We start from the raw sequence: 17455 nt of genomic DNA, 5'->3' as shown, positions 1-17455 counted from the left end.
AAACTTACCCACTGTCATGATCTCATGGGTATTGTGATACCTTCTTCCCTCCTTCCCCCCCAAAAAAATCTTTCACACATCTTCCCCTGTAGAAAAATAACTATTAATCTCAGGACCCCTCCTCACATTGAGAAGGGGATGGGGTTTCAATGCCTCAATAAATACCTTCTTCCATTTAAAAAAATAATTTAATTTTAAAGAAAAATCCACAGGGCTTGAAGGAGACCCAACCTACATCCCAACCCATTCTCAGCCAGGAAACCAAGAACCTTTTTTTTTTGAAGGGGTGGGGAAAGGGAGTAGAATTAAAATTACATCTTTATTTGGTAAAAAAAAAAAAACACAACACATGCCATGGAGGATTTTGTAATAATTTCATTTCTATTCTCACTCTCAAATTTAAAAACAAAAAAGGTGTCAAACTAGAAGAACCTAACTAGAGTTCAACCTAAAAGAACGATAGAGCATTTTTTTTTTTGAGGAGGAAGAGGTTTGAAACTTCCTTGGCTTTTTCCTCTTGGGATCTGCCTCCATCTCCTCAGGTCAAGCCCATACTATAAGCTTTCAGGAAGATGACAGAAGAATTATGAAAAAAAAAAACATATTGGGGTGGGGTGGGGGAAGCACGGATATTTCTAGGTCAGCTTCTCCACCCTCATCCCAGGAAAATACACCCCATTTGTCTTTGGGTACCTTTGCTTATTTAAAACCAAATAAACATTTTTTTCAGGAGAGTGCAACCCCGAAGAGCCACAGGCAGTAAGGTTACAGAAAACCGCAAAGTCAGACTTCAACGAGAAGGGGCTTTGTGGTTGATAAATGGAAGCAAAATACGGAAACACTTCATCTAGTTATGTGCAACTCTTGCCATGTAGTAGAAGTTTTATACTCCCTCTTCCCAACCACCCTCACTGGACAGTTGAGTGAAAAGCCCCTTCTTTTTTTTTTTTTTTTTTAAAGCAATCAGGGTTAAGTAACTTGCTCAAGGTTACACGGCCAGGTGTTTCTGGGTGGGCGCTAAGTGTCTGAGCCCAGGATTCGATCCCCAGGTCATCCCGACACTGGAGCCAGTGCTCTTTACTCGATGTGCTACCTGGCCGTCCCAAAAAGCCCCTCTTCTTAATGAAAATTCCCCAGCTGCATCTGCCAGCAGAAAGCCCTTATCTTTGTCCCCTAGGCATTAGGGGGGAAACTGAATTAAAAACAGGAAGGACTACATTTTGGAGGTGAGGTGAGAAAGCATCTCAAAAAACTCCAAGTAGAGAAATATTAAGTCTCAACCAGCTCTCCAGATGCTAGGTATGATTATTCTCCTTCTCTGAACAAATCCAAAAATGGATAATTGCATAGTTGACACCTTTTAAAAACGTCAAAGAGAGGAAGTGAAGATGGGACCAAGAAAGGTCCTCTGTTTAAAGCTTTTAGAAGTGGTCAGGGCCAGAACCACCTCTTGTGGTTCTGTGGCTTGTGCTTTGTGCAAACTGCGAAGGGCCCCCTCCCCCCATTCCCACAGAAAGGGAGCTGAGTGGCCAGAAAAAGGGATTCATCTAAGTATTAATCAGCTCACTGGGAGTTAAGTCTGTGGTGATAACTCCAAAACGTCATGTTTCACTAATTCCCCACTTCTTGTATAAATTACCTCCACCTCTAAATGTCTCTTCGGTCCTAATATCAAAAATATCTTCTTGTAAATTACTTTTTATTAATTTTCGTTTTAAAATAAACTACCCACAAACCTACAGTCAGCTATGGCTCAACAAAAGAAGCCTAGATGTTAATTAAGTTCACTCCCCAGAAGTGAAGAGGAAGGAGAAATGTCACACAAGTAGAAAAAGAAATCTTTTTGTGTGTTTTTCTTCTTTTTCAAACAAATTAGTTCATAAAATAATTTTTCATTCTACTTTAAAGCAGTGTTTCTAACAAGATGGGAATAGCAGGTTTAGAGTTTTTTAGGGTTTGTTTTTAACAGTCTTGCCAGTTCTCTCTCACCCACGAAGTCAAGCCCATATCCCAACCAAACCCCCATGTTTAGTTACTGATATGGCCAAAAATCATGATCTCAACAAGCTATCTTTGCAAAATCCATTCAGAAAAAAACCCAAAACACAGAAGTTGCTCTTCTGCTTCTATCCTTCCACAAAATGCTTTAAAACTATGATAATTAAAAATAAATCATAACCCCATCAACTGGCAGCTACCTCAACTCAGCTGAACTGTGACCCAGAAAAGGGCAGGAAAGAACCAGCAACAATCCCTCCCCCAAACTAGAATGACACAGACTTCTTAAATTTTTTTTAAAAGGAGGAAACAGAACCATAAGAAAATGATTTCCTTCCATCTAGGAAGTGAACTTTGTGATTTAAACTAAATACTGCCCTCTTTCCCCACCCCCAACCAGTCACTGGCCCGGTCCTGCTTTTTCCAGAAAGAATCCCTGCCCACTCTCTACCTGAATCCAAACCAGTAGTAAGTTTATTTTAACCTCCCTTCTGTCACATACTTTTCCAACCTACAAAGAACTTTGGTCTTTTATTCCACCAACCTCAAATCTATTTCTCTGCTAGCTTCATGGTGTCCCAACAGCTAACTGTCCTTTAACACCCCAAGAGAAGGAAAGATGGGTTATTAGGTAGAACCACAACAATGTCCCCATTTGCTTCTCCTACCTTGACAAACCCAGTACCATGGGGGATACTACTGTTTGTGAGGTACCTTCCTCAGTCTCCCTACCCAGCCCTGGCCAGCTCCTAGCAGCCTGGGCTACCCATCCCCCTAACACCCTGAAGCCTGGGTTGGGTCCCACAGAAGTTATTGCATTAGCCCTACCCACAACGGGCTGGGTCACATGAGCCAATCAGTTGTGCTTACCTCTCTTTGTTTTGCCCCCTTACCCTCCCAGCTTCCACCCCCACTCAGAATCTGTGTACCAACAGCTCCCCACCCCTTTCCTGCTCCCTCCGTCTCAGTTCTTCCCGGTAGCAGCAGGAGCAAAAGTTGCTGGTCTCAGGGTGTCCATAGAAGCTGCAGTTCGGCTGTTTGCACTTGGTCTGGGTCAGGGGAAGCCCCAAGTCTTCCACTGTCCCTCCACCCCATCCACCAGCACCATCTGGCTCTGGGGGCTCCCTGTAGCCATTACTGTAGCTGTCTGCCACACGAAAGGGGGAGGGTAACAATGATCCCCCTGTATTTCCATCCACAGAATGACTGTCTCTCTCCAAAGGAACTGGGTCTTGATGGGGGAAGGGCCGCCCTGAGGAGCACTGTCTAGGAAAGGTAGCATAAGATGGGAGTCCCCCTCCACAGGGACCCCCTGCCACCTGCCTTCCAAGGTCCTGGCAGTGGGGACCACCCCCAGCTGGCCTGGGAATAGTGAAGCCCCCAGGGTGGCTGGTCGAGAGCACAGCCTTGGGCTCTGGTGGGGAGGGGTTCAGAAGCTCTTCTCCCCCATCTGGCTCTGGTTTCTTCGCTGGGGGGGGCCCACTTCCACCCCCTCCATTCATTTTCCTTTCTGCCTCTTTCTGCTTCTGCTCAGCCTGGAATCTCTCCTCAGCATCTGCCAGGTAGCGCTGAATCATCTCCTCCTGGTACTGGTGTCGGTGACTCATCTTCAGGTTTCCAGCAAAAATAAACTTACGTTCCCCCTGCATTGCAATTCTCATAATGCTCAAGCTCAGTCTCACTTCCTGGCTATACTTGCTCCCTCCATCACCTGGAGACTCAGGTGTGGGCTTTTCAGACCCACCAATATCCCCAGATGTATCCTCCTTGCTGCCCTTCCAGCCCTTGATTGAGCCTTTCTTTTTCTTGTCCAGTATCTCACTGCCACTGGGTGGCACCCCAGACCCCACCCCAATCCCAACAGGCTTGGCACCCTTGCCATGCATTAGGCCCCCCATGTTCTTCTTGAGTTTACTGCCCAAAGTCTTGCCAAAGCTGCCCAATTTGTTGGCAACTGAATCTGCTCTCTTCTTATCCTTCTCCCGATCTCTCTTTGGCTTCTCTTTTCGCCCACTTCCCCCATTGCTGGTAGAGTTGCTGCCAACTGATTCCTTGTCAGATTCCCCTGATTCTGGGGTAGAACGAGGTTCATCCCCAGCTGAAGCTGTGGGGGACTCAGGTTGGGCCAAGGGAGCCTGCGAAAGACAAAAGCACCACTGAAAATTATCCCACATTTCCACCCACCTCCTTCCCATCCCCACCCCCAATTTCTTCAGTAACTCTCCTGGAATGGAGGTGGAGAGAGTTGGTTTGTTTTCTTTCGTTAATCACTGAGGAATGTAACTGCTGTGACAGGTAAGGAGTTTCTGGTTTTTAACTTTCATCCCATCTACCACATATGGACTTCCTTCGGTAGTTCAGTCTCATGCCCGACAGAATCTAGACATTCCTGCGGGATTCTAACAAACACCTGGCTTGTCTGTGTATAAGCACCAGTAGGCTTGAGCTTACTAATGTTTCCCTCCCCCTACTCTGCCAAATGTGCCTTACGACTCCATCCAGAGCTACCTCCTTTCTCCCACCTAGCCTAGGTTTCCCCCACAACAATGGGTCCCCCAGCTAGTGAAAGATGATCCATGACTGAGAGCAGAGTTCACCTGTGCATCAGAAGGTAAAGAGATCCATTTCACATTCATGTAGCTATGCAGAAGGTGTAATTTTGCCTCCAAGGACAGGGTCACACTGCAGGAAGGGAAAAAAACAAATTAAAACCCAAAGGCTTCAAAGGGGGTAAATGAAACTACAGTCTGTCAGTGTTCATCAAATTCATAACAATAAAAAAATACAAATTTGAGAAAAATAATAAAGAATATAAAATATGTATGTACTAGGAATTCTAATAGGTCAGGTAAACTAGGTCATTACTCAGATATGGAGGATATTAAGAAAGGGGAATCGGAAAAGATTTGTTCTAAATGTATTTATTCTCCAGGCTTCCCAGATTCAGGGATGGGGAAGGTTTGGAGGGCTAGAAAGACTAAACACCGGAGATCTGGGAGTTTGCTTCTCTTGTTATTTAAATTCTACAAGGCCACAAACCTCCAGCTGAAAATTTTGGCTATTTTAAATCTCCCCTCATTGATCTCTTTGTTAGGGTGGACAAATCCAGCCACAAAAAGGCAATGATTTGATAGCCCTGCCTGACCTCTCAGGTCATGTTTTGTTTTATTTTTGCTAGGTCTGTAATATTAAGGACAGAACTATCATCTCTATTCCACTGAAAGGAGAAAGCAAAAATCTGGTTTTATACCCATCTCCCCCACCCCCCCCATAAATTGTAAAAGCGGCTACACAACACCACAATTCTAGTATTAGCCTATGTCCAGCCCTCCAGATATCTTGCATATTGCAGGTGGTATCATAAATCCCTTTTGAGATGGGAAGACTTGTTGTGGAGTTGCTAAGACGTTTGCCGATATATATGTGAAGGTCTTAAAACCAGAGAATCCATTTGCCTGACCTGGCCAGCCTGACGTTGTCACTCTCATCCTTGCCCCACTCCCAGCTCTTTCCAGGGTCCACTGCAAAGTGCAAGGGTAACAGCTTGTGCTCGGAGTCTGTGAGTGGGATCACTGCTAGGGAAGTGGAGAGGAGGAGGGAAGTAAAGAAACAGGTCATTAAGAAACCTCTAATTAACCAGACCCAGATCAGCCTGCACTGAAAGGAAAAGGGAATAATTACCATATCTACCAGACTATACTCTGCTCAATTATCTGTTTTGTGGAGTTAACTTCTTCCTGCTACATAGCCTCAAGAGAGCCTTCAGCCCACTGACAGTGAACAATCACAGGGGATCACTTACAGTCTCTGGATTAGACTGTCAGGCAGTCTGTGCTAAGAGATCAAACTCATCTGAACAAAAACGTAAGCAAAATGCAATTAAGAAAGCCCTGTAACCCAATAACCCTGCGTATCAGGGTCCTGTCCCACAATGGAGTGAGAAGTTCAACCACAATAACATGCTGGATACACCAACGTCCTTATGACTTCTGAAGCTTGATCAATTCACTTCTACTGCCAAGAATTGTTTTAGCTCAAGCTTTTCCTTAATCTCTCATTTCAATTCTCCCAAGAGGAAACAAGGCATTATAAAAGAAGGAAGACAGAAAGAAACCAGAGACATAGACACCATCATCATCACCTTGCTCCTTGGAGTTCTCTTTCTGCTCCATAGACACCAGGGCAGAGAAATGAGCCTGATCATAGGCCAATACCAGGGGCGATCGGTGACACCGGCTGGCTGGGACTTCCAAGGGCAGATAAATCCCCCCAAAGGGGATTGGGGCAAATGCTGCAGAAAAGTCATTAAGGAGAAAATCATGAAGCATATCAATTCCCTTTGCCTAGGAGACACCTTCCTACCTTCTGCCATTTGTATATCCCCAACAAAGACTAGTTAGTACTCTCTTCTACAAAGACTTTACTTATTAATTCCAAGCAGTCAATTATGTCTTCTCAGCATTTGTATTTTATATGTGTGCCTTATATCTGTATATACTACCCATCTCCCCTGCCTTCTCAGAGATTTAGGACCTGTATCTACACAGAGTCCAGATTAGGGCATCGATTAACTAATTGACCCACCTTCTCCACCTGAGTCCCTAAGCATGGTGTCTGCGACGACAACAATTGGCCTCTTAAGCACATGTGCAAGGACAAAGACATGGAACTCTTCCAGGCTCTCATATACAGGTTCTTCTGAACTCTCCACCCTGAAGTCAAAGAAGCAGAAAAGTAAACCTATGAAGACTGAATACTTTAGTTAAGAGATGAAGGGAAAACACTGGGGTATAATGGCATTGCTCTGGACTAGGATTTATTAGACCTTTTTTCTACTCCTGATTCATCAGTTAACTATGTGACTAGAGTCACATCACTTCTGGAAGCTTTCCCCACTCCTCTCTATAAAACAATGGTCAGCCTAAAAGGAAAATTATATCATGGACAATTCATAAAAATTTTCTGGAACAAATAATCATGATGGCCAGGCGTGACACTAAAGAAGATGAAGTGAATGACCTGTCTGATTGTTGTTACTAGTACCCATAGTAAGTCTGGACCATTCAAATTAAAGTAGTTAAGATGTCACAGGATTCTTGGATGAAACCGACCATGTCCTGAGGCCTAAGCTGATAAGAAGACTCACTCCACACAGGAACCCTCTTCAGTGTTTTCAGGACTTCCAGCCAAAACCTCCCCTTTACGAGCCCCATTAGGGGGATAATTTGTTTTGTCTTCTTTAAAAATGCCTGAGGGTCTATCATATTTTTTCATGGGGGTTGGGGTTAAAGACTCCCCCCTTCACTTTTATCCAGGGACTTAAAAATCATTACTAAAACGACCCCCAAATATCCCCTTTTCTCCACACAAATTCCTAGTTGCCATAATTATAAAAAGCTAATTTTATTTCCCCCAAATTATACTAAAGCAAAATCCCCTTGCAATAGTTTTACCTTTTCACTCCGTCCAAACACTTTCTGGGAAGAAACTATACAAACTATCCCAAAGGAAAGGAAACTTGCAAATTAAAGAGGACCTGAACCATTTCCCCAGGTTGCACAGACCTTTCCATGAAGGAAAAAACCTCTAGACCTAAGCAATCACACACAGAAGACAAAAATAATAATAGTTAACACTTCATATACACTTCAAATACAGCACTTCCCATGTGCCAGCACTTTTATTATTATCTCATTTGAACCATAAGAGGTAAGGCACTATTATTATCCCTATTTTACAGATGAAGAAACTGAGGCAGAATTTAAGTGACTTGCCCTGGGTCATACAGCTATTAAGTGTCTGAGTCATATTTGAACTCAAGTCTTCCCAACTCCAGGCCCAGTGTTCTATATCCAATGCACCACTTAGCAGTCACAAGAAAAAGCTAGAGAAAATCAGTTGGAAACATATCCAAAAAAATTCCATCCTACTCAACAGTCCTTCTGTAGGGTAGATTCCAAGAAACTATTTGAGTGAAGAACCCTGTCCTTCTTATAAGAGTGGAGCACTGATTTATGAAAGATAGTCTTTGGAAGACAGGACACCAAAATGGGATAACCAGTGATGTGATGATAATGTTACTGCATTAAAATCCATTTGACCTTGCCCCAATGTCAGCTGCAAAATGAAAACCCAACAAATACGGTAACAATGGGTTCAATGTCATTTACTGCTTCTTTGCAGTAAAATGAGTGTCCATTTGGAGTTTATCTTGTTGGACAGTGTGACATAGTATTCTAAACTTACTTTCTGCCAGAGTGCTTTCCAATTTCCCAATTGTTTTTGTCCAATAGTGAGTACTTACCAAAGTAACTTGGTTCTTTGAGTTTATCAGACAGTGCTCTATGCGTGTTTGTTTGCTTCTATATACTGGGTACCTAATTTCTTCCATTGATATCTCTCCTGTGCTCTAACCTTTCTCTCTGGCTCTCTTTCTTTTAACTAGTACCAAGTCATTTTAATGGTCACAACTTTTTAGTACAGTTTAAGATCTGGTATTGACAGACTCACCCTTCTTCCCTTCCTATTTTATTTCATTAGTTATCCTTAAGATTTTTCTAAACCAACAAAGTTTATTCCTCCATATGAATTTCATTATTTTTTCTAGTTTTACAAAATACTTTTGGTTGTTTGGTTAGTATGATCCTGGATAAGTAAAATGACATAGGTAGCACTGCCAATTTTATTATATTGGTTCAACCTACCCAAGCATAATTAACATTTCTCTAATTATTTAGGTATGTCTTTGTTTCTGGAAAATGTGTTTTGTAATTGAATTCAGGCATTTTCCAGGTGAATCTTGGTAGATACACTCAACCAAATTTTTATAGCTTCTATGGTTATTTTGAATGGAACTTCTCTTTTTAGCTTTTCCTGCTATATTCTGTTGATAATATAAATGAATGCTGATGAGTTATGTGGATCCGTTTTATATCCTGCAACTCTGTTGAGTTGAGTAATCAACTTTAATTAACCTTTTGTTGACTTTCTAGGGGTCTCTAAGTAATATATCATCATTTGTTTTCTCTTTGTCTATGCTTATTCTCTCATGGAGTTAAACACTGAGCAATACTGGAGGGTAGGCGAAAGATATCTCTCTACTAGAGATGGAGGCTGGCATACTCCATTATACAGACTTCCCTTTTAATAATCTTGCTCTACCAGTGATGAAGGCAGATGGAACCTGGTGATTAACAGTGGAATACTGGTAGTTGAAGAAAGTAGTTATGCTAATTGCAACAGCTGACAAGTTCAGGGGATATAAATGGTGATACAGTGTGACTGCTTTAAGCCCCAGAAATAGTACAGAGTCTTCCAAATGAAATCCACAATCACTGAAGATAATCCACACAGTTTAACAATTTGCAGACTATGCAATACAGATGAATGCAAAGCCTATCAAGTATACACATATACATCTTGGCTAGACACTGGGCCCAGAATCTAACAGGAGGAAGAAAACTGGCCAGTTGGAGTTTTGGAAATTACACAGCTGCTCCCTGAAACAAAAATCTTTTTCAAACTGTTATCCACTTAGATAATGGATAATGAAGCTAGGTGGCATAGTGGATAGAGTGCTGAGCCAGAGTCAGGAAGACCTGAGTTCAAATTTGGCCTCAGTCATTTAGTAGCTGTATGACACTGGGCAAGTCACTTAACCCTATTCACCTCAGTTTTTTCATTTGTAAAATGACCTAGAGAAAGAAATGGAAAACCACTATAGTATCTTTGCCAAGAAAACACCAAATGGAGGTAAGGGAGAATCAGACACAATTGAGACAACAAAAACGACATCCCTTTAGATCTACGTCTTGGGAAAATGGGGTGGTAAAGTGGAGACATGGCCTTGGAGCCAGGGAAACCTAGGTACAAGCAGCACCTCTGACATAGACTCTCTGTGTGAACTATGGGAAGTTACTTAACCTCAAAATGTTCTGGGCAACTCTCTAAGACTCTTTTCAGAGAAGGTGCCAACTTTGCATTGGTAGGAGTTTCCTTATCCAGGAATTCCCTATACCAATGAAATCACCAGTCTAGTCTCTATGCTTATTCAATTGGTAGTGGTATATGCTATATGGCAATGGATCATGGGATACCCTCATCTCCAGAAAGTCAAAACTGCTGGGAACTGGAAGGGCAACGGAGAGCTGGGCAATGAGTACAAATCAGTAGCAATCTTATTACCTACAACCAAGGACTTATAAAAGATACCTTATGATATAAGAAAAATATAATCAGAAGAGAAGGTGGGCCTGTGGGTCCATACTGTTAAAGGGAATAGTCATATCAATGAGATTGATTGATTTAACAATTCAAGTAGCTAAGTCCCACACTATAGGCCAGCCAATAGACATTTATTAAGTGCTCTGCTAAACACAAGACAAGTTCAGTCTATCTCTTTTTAATTCATCTATCTGGTCCTCTCTCCCATTTAATCATTTCCCCTATTAACCTGTAAACTCCTGGTAGGAGAGACTTGGACCTGGTCACTCAATCTCTTCCCCCTCCCCTCAACCCTGATGCCACTAGCATGTTCGAACACATTCTGAGTGGATCAATCATTAAGAGCTATGAATTGGGTATGAACCAGGATGGGTCCTGTCCCTAAGGACCAAAGGAAGTGTGTTAGTGTTGAGTAAGGGTCCTGGCCACATAAAGCCAGGAGGCTAGTTTGGAAATAGGGATTCAAGCTTCACCTGTTAGTGCAGATGCAAAGTCCCTGAGAAGAGACCACTTGAGGAAAGAAGAAGCAGAGCCTGGCCCTGGCCTCAGTCTCTTCCCTTCCTTGGTTGCAGAAGCCTCATCAAATCTGAAGAGCCAGAGGACAGGGTTCTTTCACAAGCACCCCAGCAGGATTCCTATGACGATAGTCACAACTGTCTACGGCAACAACCAAGGATGCCCTGGGCCAATGAGGAAAGGCAGACTGGAAGCTTCACAAAAAACCTAACACCACCGCTAAGGAGGACACCCTGAGGACTTCCAGGAGCTCTCACCCTTTTTGCCACATATGCTCTCTAAGCTCAACTCCACTGTTCCACAGACTATGGATGAACCGGCAAAATAGTGTTATCACAGACTTGCTGGGATGTTATGTACCAATCATAGCACTGTAGTACAAACACATGTTTTAAGAACTTGTTATGTCTGGTTGACTGATGCCAACAGATAATCATGAGGGAAACCTGTTCTTTTTGTCTGTTAAGTGTTTTAAGTGAACTGTGCTCAATTTTCACTGGACAGAACATTCCTATTACGAGGTCCAGGGCTCCTTCTCCCTCAAGCAGAAACTCTGCAGATAGGAAGCCCTCAAATAAAACTAGAGAATTTACTATTTCTTACCCCCACCACATCCACATACCCTCCACAGCTGGCTCCGTTGGTACCTATATGCATTCGGGGTTCACTTGAAGCCAGCTTGATGAGCTCATTCCATTCCTTCTGCCATTCCTCCTCTGTATACACAAGCCCAGACTAGGAGAAAAAGACAAAGAAGTGGGTGGTAATTAGGATTTTGGCTCCCAATGACCCTTCATCTACATCCTACTCAAATATCTTCATCCATATCTCTTCATTCACATTCACAAGTGATTTATACTACAAATTCAACTCAACTCTCCAAGTGAATAGCAAAAGGAAGCTTTGCCAAAAAATATTATAAACCAAAGGATAAAACAAAAATATTACTTAATGGTTTGGGGATGTCATATGTGATTATGGGAACAAGGTTACCATACTAGTTATTAGAAAAATATTCAAATAGCTTTACACACACTTACGGGAGGAAAAAAAGCCAGATCTATTCCTTGTTCCTTGCTACCACTTTCAGATCTTCCCCCTTCCAACATCACTCAGTTCATTTCTCCCTCCATCTGTACTCCAAACATATTTATTATGCTAACCAGATTCAGAGAGCTGTTTTCTAGCCCCACCCCTCCTCTTATTCTCCTTCCTTTCTCAAGAAGTTCAGTACCTGACCCAGTCACAGAACCACAAGATTTAGAACTGGAAGAAACCTGAGCAACCATCTAATCTAATGCTTCACTGAAAGGAATTCCCATTAAAACATTTTAATTTTAACTTTTTTATTATTCTGAACCTGACAAATACAAACTGATAGGAACTTTTTAATATAAAGAGAATAGGAAGATAATTGTACATGAAATCACAGATACTTATTATGTACAGCTTCCTATAAAAAAAGAAAAGCATTTATACCAAATTCATCAGGTTAGTTTCAAATCTATCCGTGTCCCTCTGAACTTCATTCTGTTTCTCTTCTGTACATTTAAAAAATGATTCACTGAGCCTCCATTCTCTTCTTTTTACAGCCTTACTGCTTGCCCCCATCTCACCCCAAACCAAACTGCCCGCTTCCCTGCCTCCCCACCTCCCCCAACACCCCAGAATTTTTTTAAGCTTCCCTTACAACAAATAAGCATAAGCAAATTGAACAAATTCACACACTGGCCACATCTGAAAATGTAGATCTCATTCTACGTCTGAGACTATCACCTCTCCGAGGTAGGTAGCATGTTCCATCATTGGTCTTCTAGAGTCCCAGTTAGTTACTGTATCAGAGTTAAAATCTTGCAGTCTTTGTTCTTTGTATTATATAAATTGTTCTCTTGGCTCTGTTTGCTACATTCTGCATCAATTCATAAAATGGTTTCCATGAAACTGTCCCTTTCATAGTTTTTTACAGAACCGATAATCCATTACATTCACATACTACAATTTTTGCAGTTGTTCAACTTACAGGCATTTACTATTTCCAGTTCTCTGCTGCAACAAATTTCAATATAAATATTTTGGTACACATATAAAAAAATTTCTCTTTTCTTCTCTCTCTGATCTTGTAAAATAACTAGAAGTGATACTACTAATTAAAAGACAGACATGGGTCAGTGGGTTTTTGGACATAATTCCAAATTACTTTTAGGAATGGCAGGACCAGTTCACAGATCCAACATCACGTTAGGGTTGATATGTTACCATAGCCCCTCTGACTACTGTCATTTTCCTTTTTCATCATCTTTGCCAATGGGTATGAGGAGTCTTAATCAGTGTTTCTCTTATTATTATAGTGATTGGGAGAATTTTTTTTCATTATAACATATCTCCCCAAGTTTATCTAAATAGGACACATTAGCCATTTACTATAGAACAAAAATAATACATCATATTCATATACCACATTTTATTCAGACATTCCCAGATGGAAATAGCACCCACAAAAAAGTAAAGCCATAAAAACCTATTAATTTTTTAAATCAAACTCACAATACCTATTCCAAACCTTATCTCTCCTCAAGAAAACTCTACTATTTCTCCACCACTCTCCCTTATAGCAAAGATTCTCACTTCATATTTGAGAAAATAAAGGCCATCTAATGTGGAGCTGCCTCTTCTCCCCAATTCCCCCTCTCAAATATTCCCCATTCTCCCCTCTTTTGCTCCAGCCTCAAAGAAAGAAGTCATCCTTGGTCTTGCCAAGCTCAATCACTCTACTTGTACCCTTCCAAGAATCTGTGTGAAGATCATGCCCCACCCCCCTTTCTAACTTCTAGTCTCTCTTTATCCACTGGCTCTTTACCAGCTGCCTAAAACATGCCCAGATTTACTCTAGCCTTAAAAAAAAAAATCTTTTTTAAACCCTCCATTTGATCTTGCCATCCTTCTCAAGCTATGGCCATATATCTTTTCTCCTTTTCACTGGTGAGCTAAAAAGAAAAGCTGCCAACAATCATTGCCTCCACTTTCTCACATCCCACTCACTTCTCTACATATTCCAATCGGTTTCTAACCTGGTATACCATTCACCTGAAGACTGTTCTCTCCAGGGTTAGCAATGATCTTTTAATTTTCTAAATCCCATGGCCTTTCCTCAGGCTTTGTCTTTTCTAAGCACTCCCTCCTCCTACATACTCTCTTCACTCGGTATTTCCATGACACTGTTCTCTACTGGTTCACTTCTTTACCTAACAATTCTTTCTCAACACCCTTTGCTAAATCATCATCCTTGTCTTATCTATTCCCTTTTTGTAGTAATACCATAAAGCTTTGTTCAAGCCCCTCTTCCCATATCTCTTCATACTTTCTCTAAGTGATCTTGGCAGTTCCTGATTGTTCAATTATCATGCCTGTGCAGATGACTGCCATATCTAGATATTTAATCATTTCTCAAGTTCCTGTCCTGAATATAACTGCCATATTAACATTTCCACCTGGATGTTCCAAAGGCTTCCAAATCCAGTATGGCCTACCCTTAATTCCCCTACTTCTGTCCTGGGCACCCCTACTCTTCCAGTCACCCGATTTTGCAAGCTAGGACTTTTCCCTCTCCCTCATTCCTGTTATTCAGCATGTGGCTAATTCCCATCAATTTTAACTCCACAATATCTTTCATACCTCCCCTTACTTCACTCACATCAAACCACCCAAATTCAGACCCTCATCACCTCTTACCCAGACTTTACAGTAGTCTTCTATGTGGTCTCCCTACTTTCAGTGTCTCCCTCTCTATACATCCTCCACACAGCAACCAAAATGCTCACTAATGCACAGGGTTCTAATCATGCCATTATTTTCCTGCTTAAGCTATGTCAATGGCTTCCTTTTGCCTCTAGAATAAAACACCAAGTCCTCTCTGTTCAACATTTAAAGCCCGTCACAGTCTGACTCCAACTTAGCTTTCCATTTTTTCCCATTATTCCCCCTCACTTCATATTTCAACCCACTCAGCGGTTCCTCAGCATGGCACTTTGTCTTCCACCTCTGTGCCTCCACACAGGCTGTTCCCAAGGCCTGGAATTATAACAGCTGACAAGAGCTAACATGGATATGTGCCTGGCACTGGGCTAAGCATTTAACAATCATTATCTCATTTGATCCTCACAACAATCTGGGAGGTAGGGGCTATTATTTTCTTCATTTTACAGATATGGAAATTGAGGCAAAGGGCAAGTGAAGTGACTTTCCTAGGGTCACACAGCTATTAAGTGTCTGAGTACTCAGATAATGCTGACTCCAAGCCCACTACACCACCAGCTCTGCTTAGAATGTTCTCTTTCTCTACACTCTTGGAGTATCTAGCTTCCTTCAAGCTTATTTCATTTGCATCTTTGTATCACCAGTACCCAACTGTACCAAGCACACAGTAGGCACCTAATAAATGTTACTGGATTGAATTAAATGATAAGAGAGGAAGTCACTCCAGAAACATCTCAGACATGGGGACAAGCCTTTCTTCAATTAAAAACAAGCAAAAGAAAACTGAGAGGCAGCATTGAGTAATGGATAGAAAACCTTCTTTGGAGTCACAAAGATCTGGATTTAATGCCTTTCTTCTGATATATACTAGCTGTGTGATAATGGCCTAGTCACCCAAGCAACTCTCTAAGACTAAAAGTTATAGAGACTGTATCAGAGAGAGGGTTTCCAAAAGAGAAATTCCTCACATCAATGAAATCCTAAGTCTGGGCAAAAAGAAGAAAAAAATTTAATTAAGCAAACAGCCCATAATTAAAGCACATGTAGTTGATTATGTTACAATAGAAAATCACATATAAAGGTCTTCCTTCTTTCCTAATTACTAAATAGGTCAGCTAGGTGGCTCGGTGGATAGAATACCAGACCTGGAGTCATGAAGATTTATCTTCCTGAGTCCAAATCTGGCATGAGACTGTGGGCAAGTCACTTTACACTGTTTGCCTGTGTTTCCTCATCTGTCAAATGAGCTGGAGAAGGAAATGGCAGACCACTCCAGTATCTTTGCCAAAAAAAAAAACAAAAAATCCCAATGGGGTCACTAAGAGTCGAACACAACTGAAAGGAACAAACAACTAAATAAATCTTGGCCACTAGGGGGAGGATCTTCCCAGATTACTAGCTATCACTAACTTCTATGCATCCAATCCTTACAGCAGGAAAGGAAAGCCCTGTATGAATTCCGAAGCTCAAATCTATAGAAAAAATCAACTGAGAAACTGTAGCGGCAAGCACCCCAAGCGTCCTCAGGGTTTGTGCCAACACAGGTTCTTAATCTGCTTTGATAAAGGAAAGCAACTCAAAATGGGTTAACAAGCTTACTTTAATCAGTCAAACATGTATCGTTTACCTAGTTCAGGGGAAAAAGGTCAGCACCCCGAACTTCAAAGTATACAGACAGAATTATCAAGACAGAAACAGATCAAGTAGACAGATTTCCAAACTGTCCAACCATTACATCCATACCAAATCAACATCTGGGTTTCAAAGCCGGGGGGCCCTGGACAACGGCTAGCCCAGAGTTTCATCAAATCACAGAACACTTCTCAAAGTGAGCCCCAAAACAAAGCTACACATCTGGGCTTATATAGCCTTCTCCAGGCTCAGAGAATGTAACGACCTTATTGACTCCGGGGCCAATCAAGAAGTATCTACTGAAAAACAAGCCTCCCACCCCAGGCTCCAGGTGCACTTTAGCCTAGGGGCAGGTAAGATCTTACAAATTTACATTCCCATTACAGAAACACATCAAGTAAAAAAAAAAAAAATTTGAAGTGGTGATCAAGAGGGGAAATATTAATCACTCTCTTCTTCAAGGAGGGACACAACAAACTCTATTCAACAAACATAACAAACATCTTTCAGATTTAAATTACAGTCAATTGAAGGAGAAAGGTGGAAAGGTGAGAGAAGGGAAAAGAGGAACCAAAAAAACAAGAAAGGGAAACACAAAAAGGGACTGACGGAGACAGAGGTCATTGTGAAAGAGATAGACAAGGGAAGGGCAGAAATGAGAGATGGACAGGAGGATAAAGAGAGAAAGAGGCTTAATAAGTTTATACAAATGTACCACTTAAGAGCCAGAGAGGTGCTACAAATAATCTGATGAGCCTACTAATTGGTTAAATATTTACCAAAGACCTGAAAAAGCATAGTTCTAACTCATTGTAATAAAAGGGGTTTGTTTGTTTTTTGGACAAAATAAAATCCTCCATAAATTCAGGAAGTTCCTCTTTGGGAGCTCTCTAAAGCAAGGAAATTAAAGGTTTGGTTTCCCCTCCCCCTCCAAGAAATTTTTTAAATTGGCATTTCCAAAATTTGTTATTTTTTGCATAAGTTTTGGAAATATGAGTGTTCCAAAAATCCTTTCTCACTTTTCAAAGGAAAAAACCCCCCATGCTTATCCCTTCCTGAAAAGTAGAAACTGTCATGTTTTATTTTACAGAGGGAAAGGTTATCTACTTTCATGGAATAAAATCGATAATTTATTTCACATCAGTAAGAACTTAAAGTTGTTTTACTTTTATAGCTAGAGGTATAAATGATATCTTCTTTTAGACACTTCATCAACAAGCATCCGAGTGCCTATAATGTATAAAGAGCACAGTGCCAAATACTCTGTAGATGGGTGGTTCCCATCTCCTGCCCTATCCTCCAAGAATCTCTGTCCCATGGGGTAATCTGAATT

At 41.4% G+C, this 17455-nt stretch overlaps 1 protein-coding gene across 8 annotated transcripts in view; it reads right to left on the bottom strand.

Annotated features, from left to right (window-relative positions):
- Positions 1-357: 357 nt before the first annotated feature.
- OTUD7B (OTU deubiquitinase 7B) overlaps positions 358-17455 on the bottom strand; it is a 76239-nt gene continuing 59141 nt past the window's right edge. For 7 of the 8 annotated variants that reach the window (XM_069090126.1, XM_069090120.1, XM_069090119.1 and 4 more), the window contains 6 exons: positions 11360-11472; positions 6583-6710; positions 6140-6289; positions 5459-5573; positions 4596-4680; positions 358-4133 (listed from right to left, as the gene is read on the bottom strand). In XM_069090126.1, the coding sequence (XP_068946227.1) occupies positions 2913-4133; positions 4596-4680; positions 5459-5573; positions 6140-6289; positions 6583-6710; positions 11360-11472 (1812 nt within the window). In that variant the 3' untranslated portion in view covers positions 358-2912. The remainder of the gene's footprint in view (positions 4134-4595; positions 4681-5458; positions 5574-6139; positions 6290-6582; positions 6711-11359; positions 11473-17455) is intronic. The other variant, XM_069090124.1, reaches the window with a different exon arrangement.

Source organism: Petaurus breviceps, unplaced genomic scaffold, assembly GCF_028583685.1.
Source record: "Petaurus breviceps papuanus isolate PSGF00001 unplaced genomic scaffold, PetGlider_PUasm1.0 186, whole genome shotgun sequence".
NCBI lineage: Eukaryota > Metazoa > Chordata > Mammalia > Diprotodontia > Petauridae > Petaurus > Petaurus breviceps.
The sequence above is the reverse complement of the archived record's forward strand: the minus strand, read 5'-3'. Positions and strand labels throughout refer to the sequence as shown.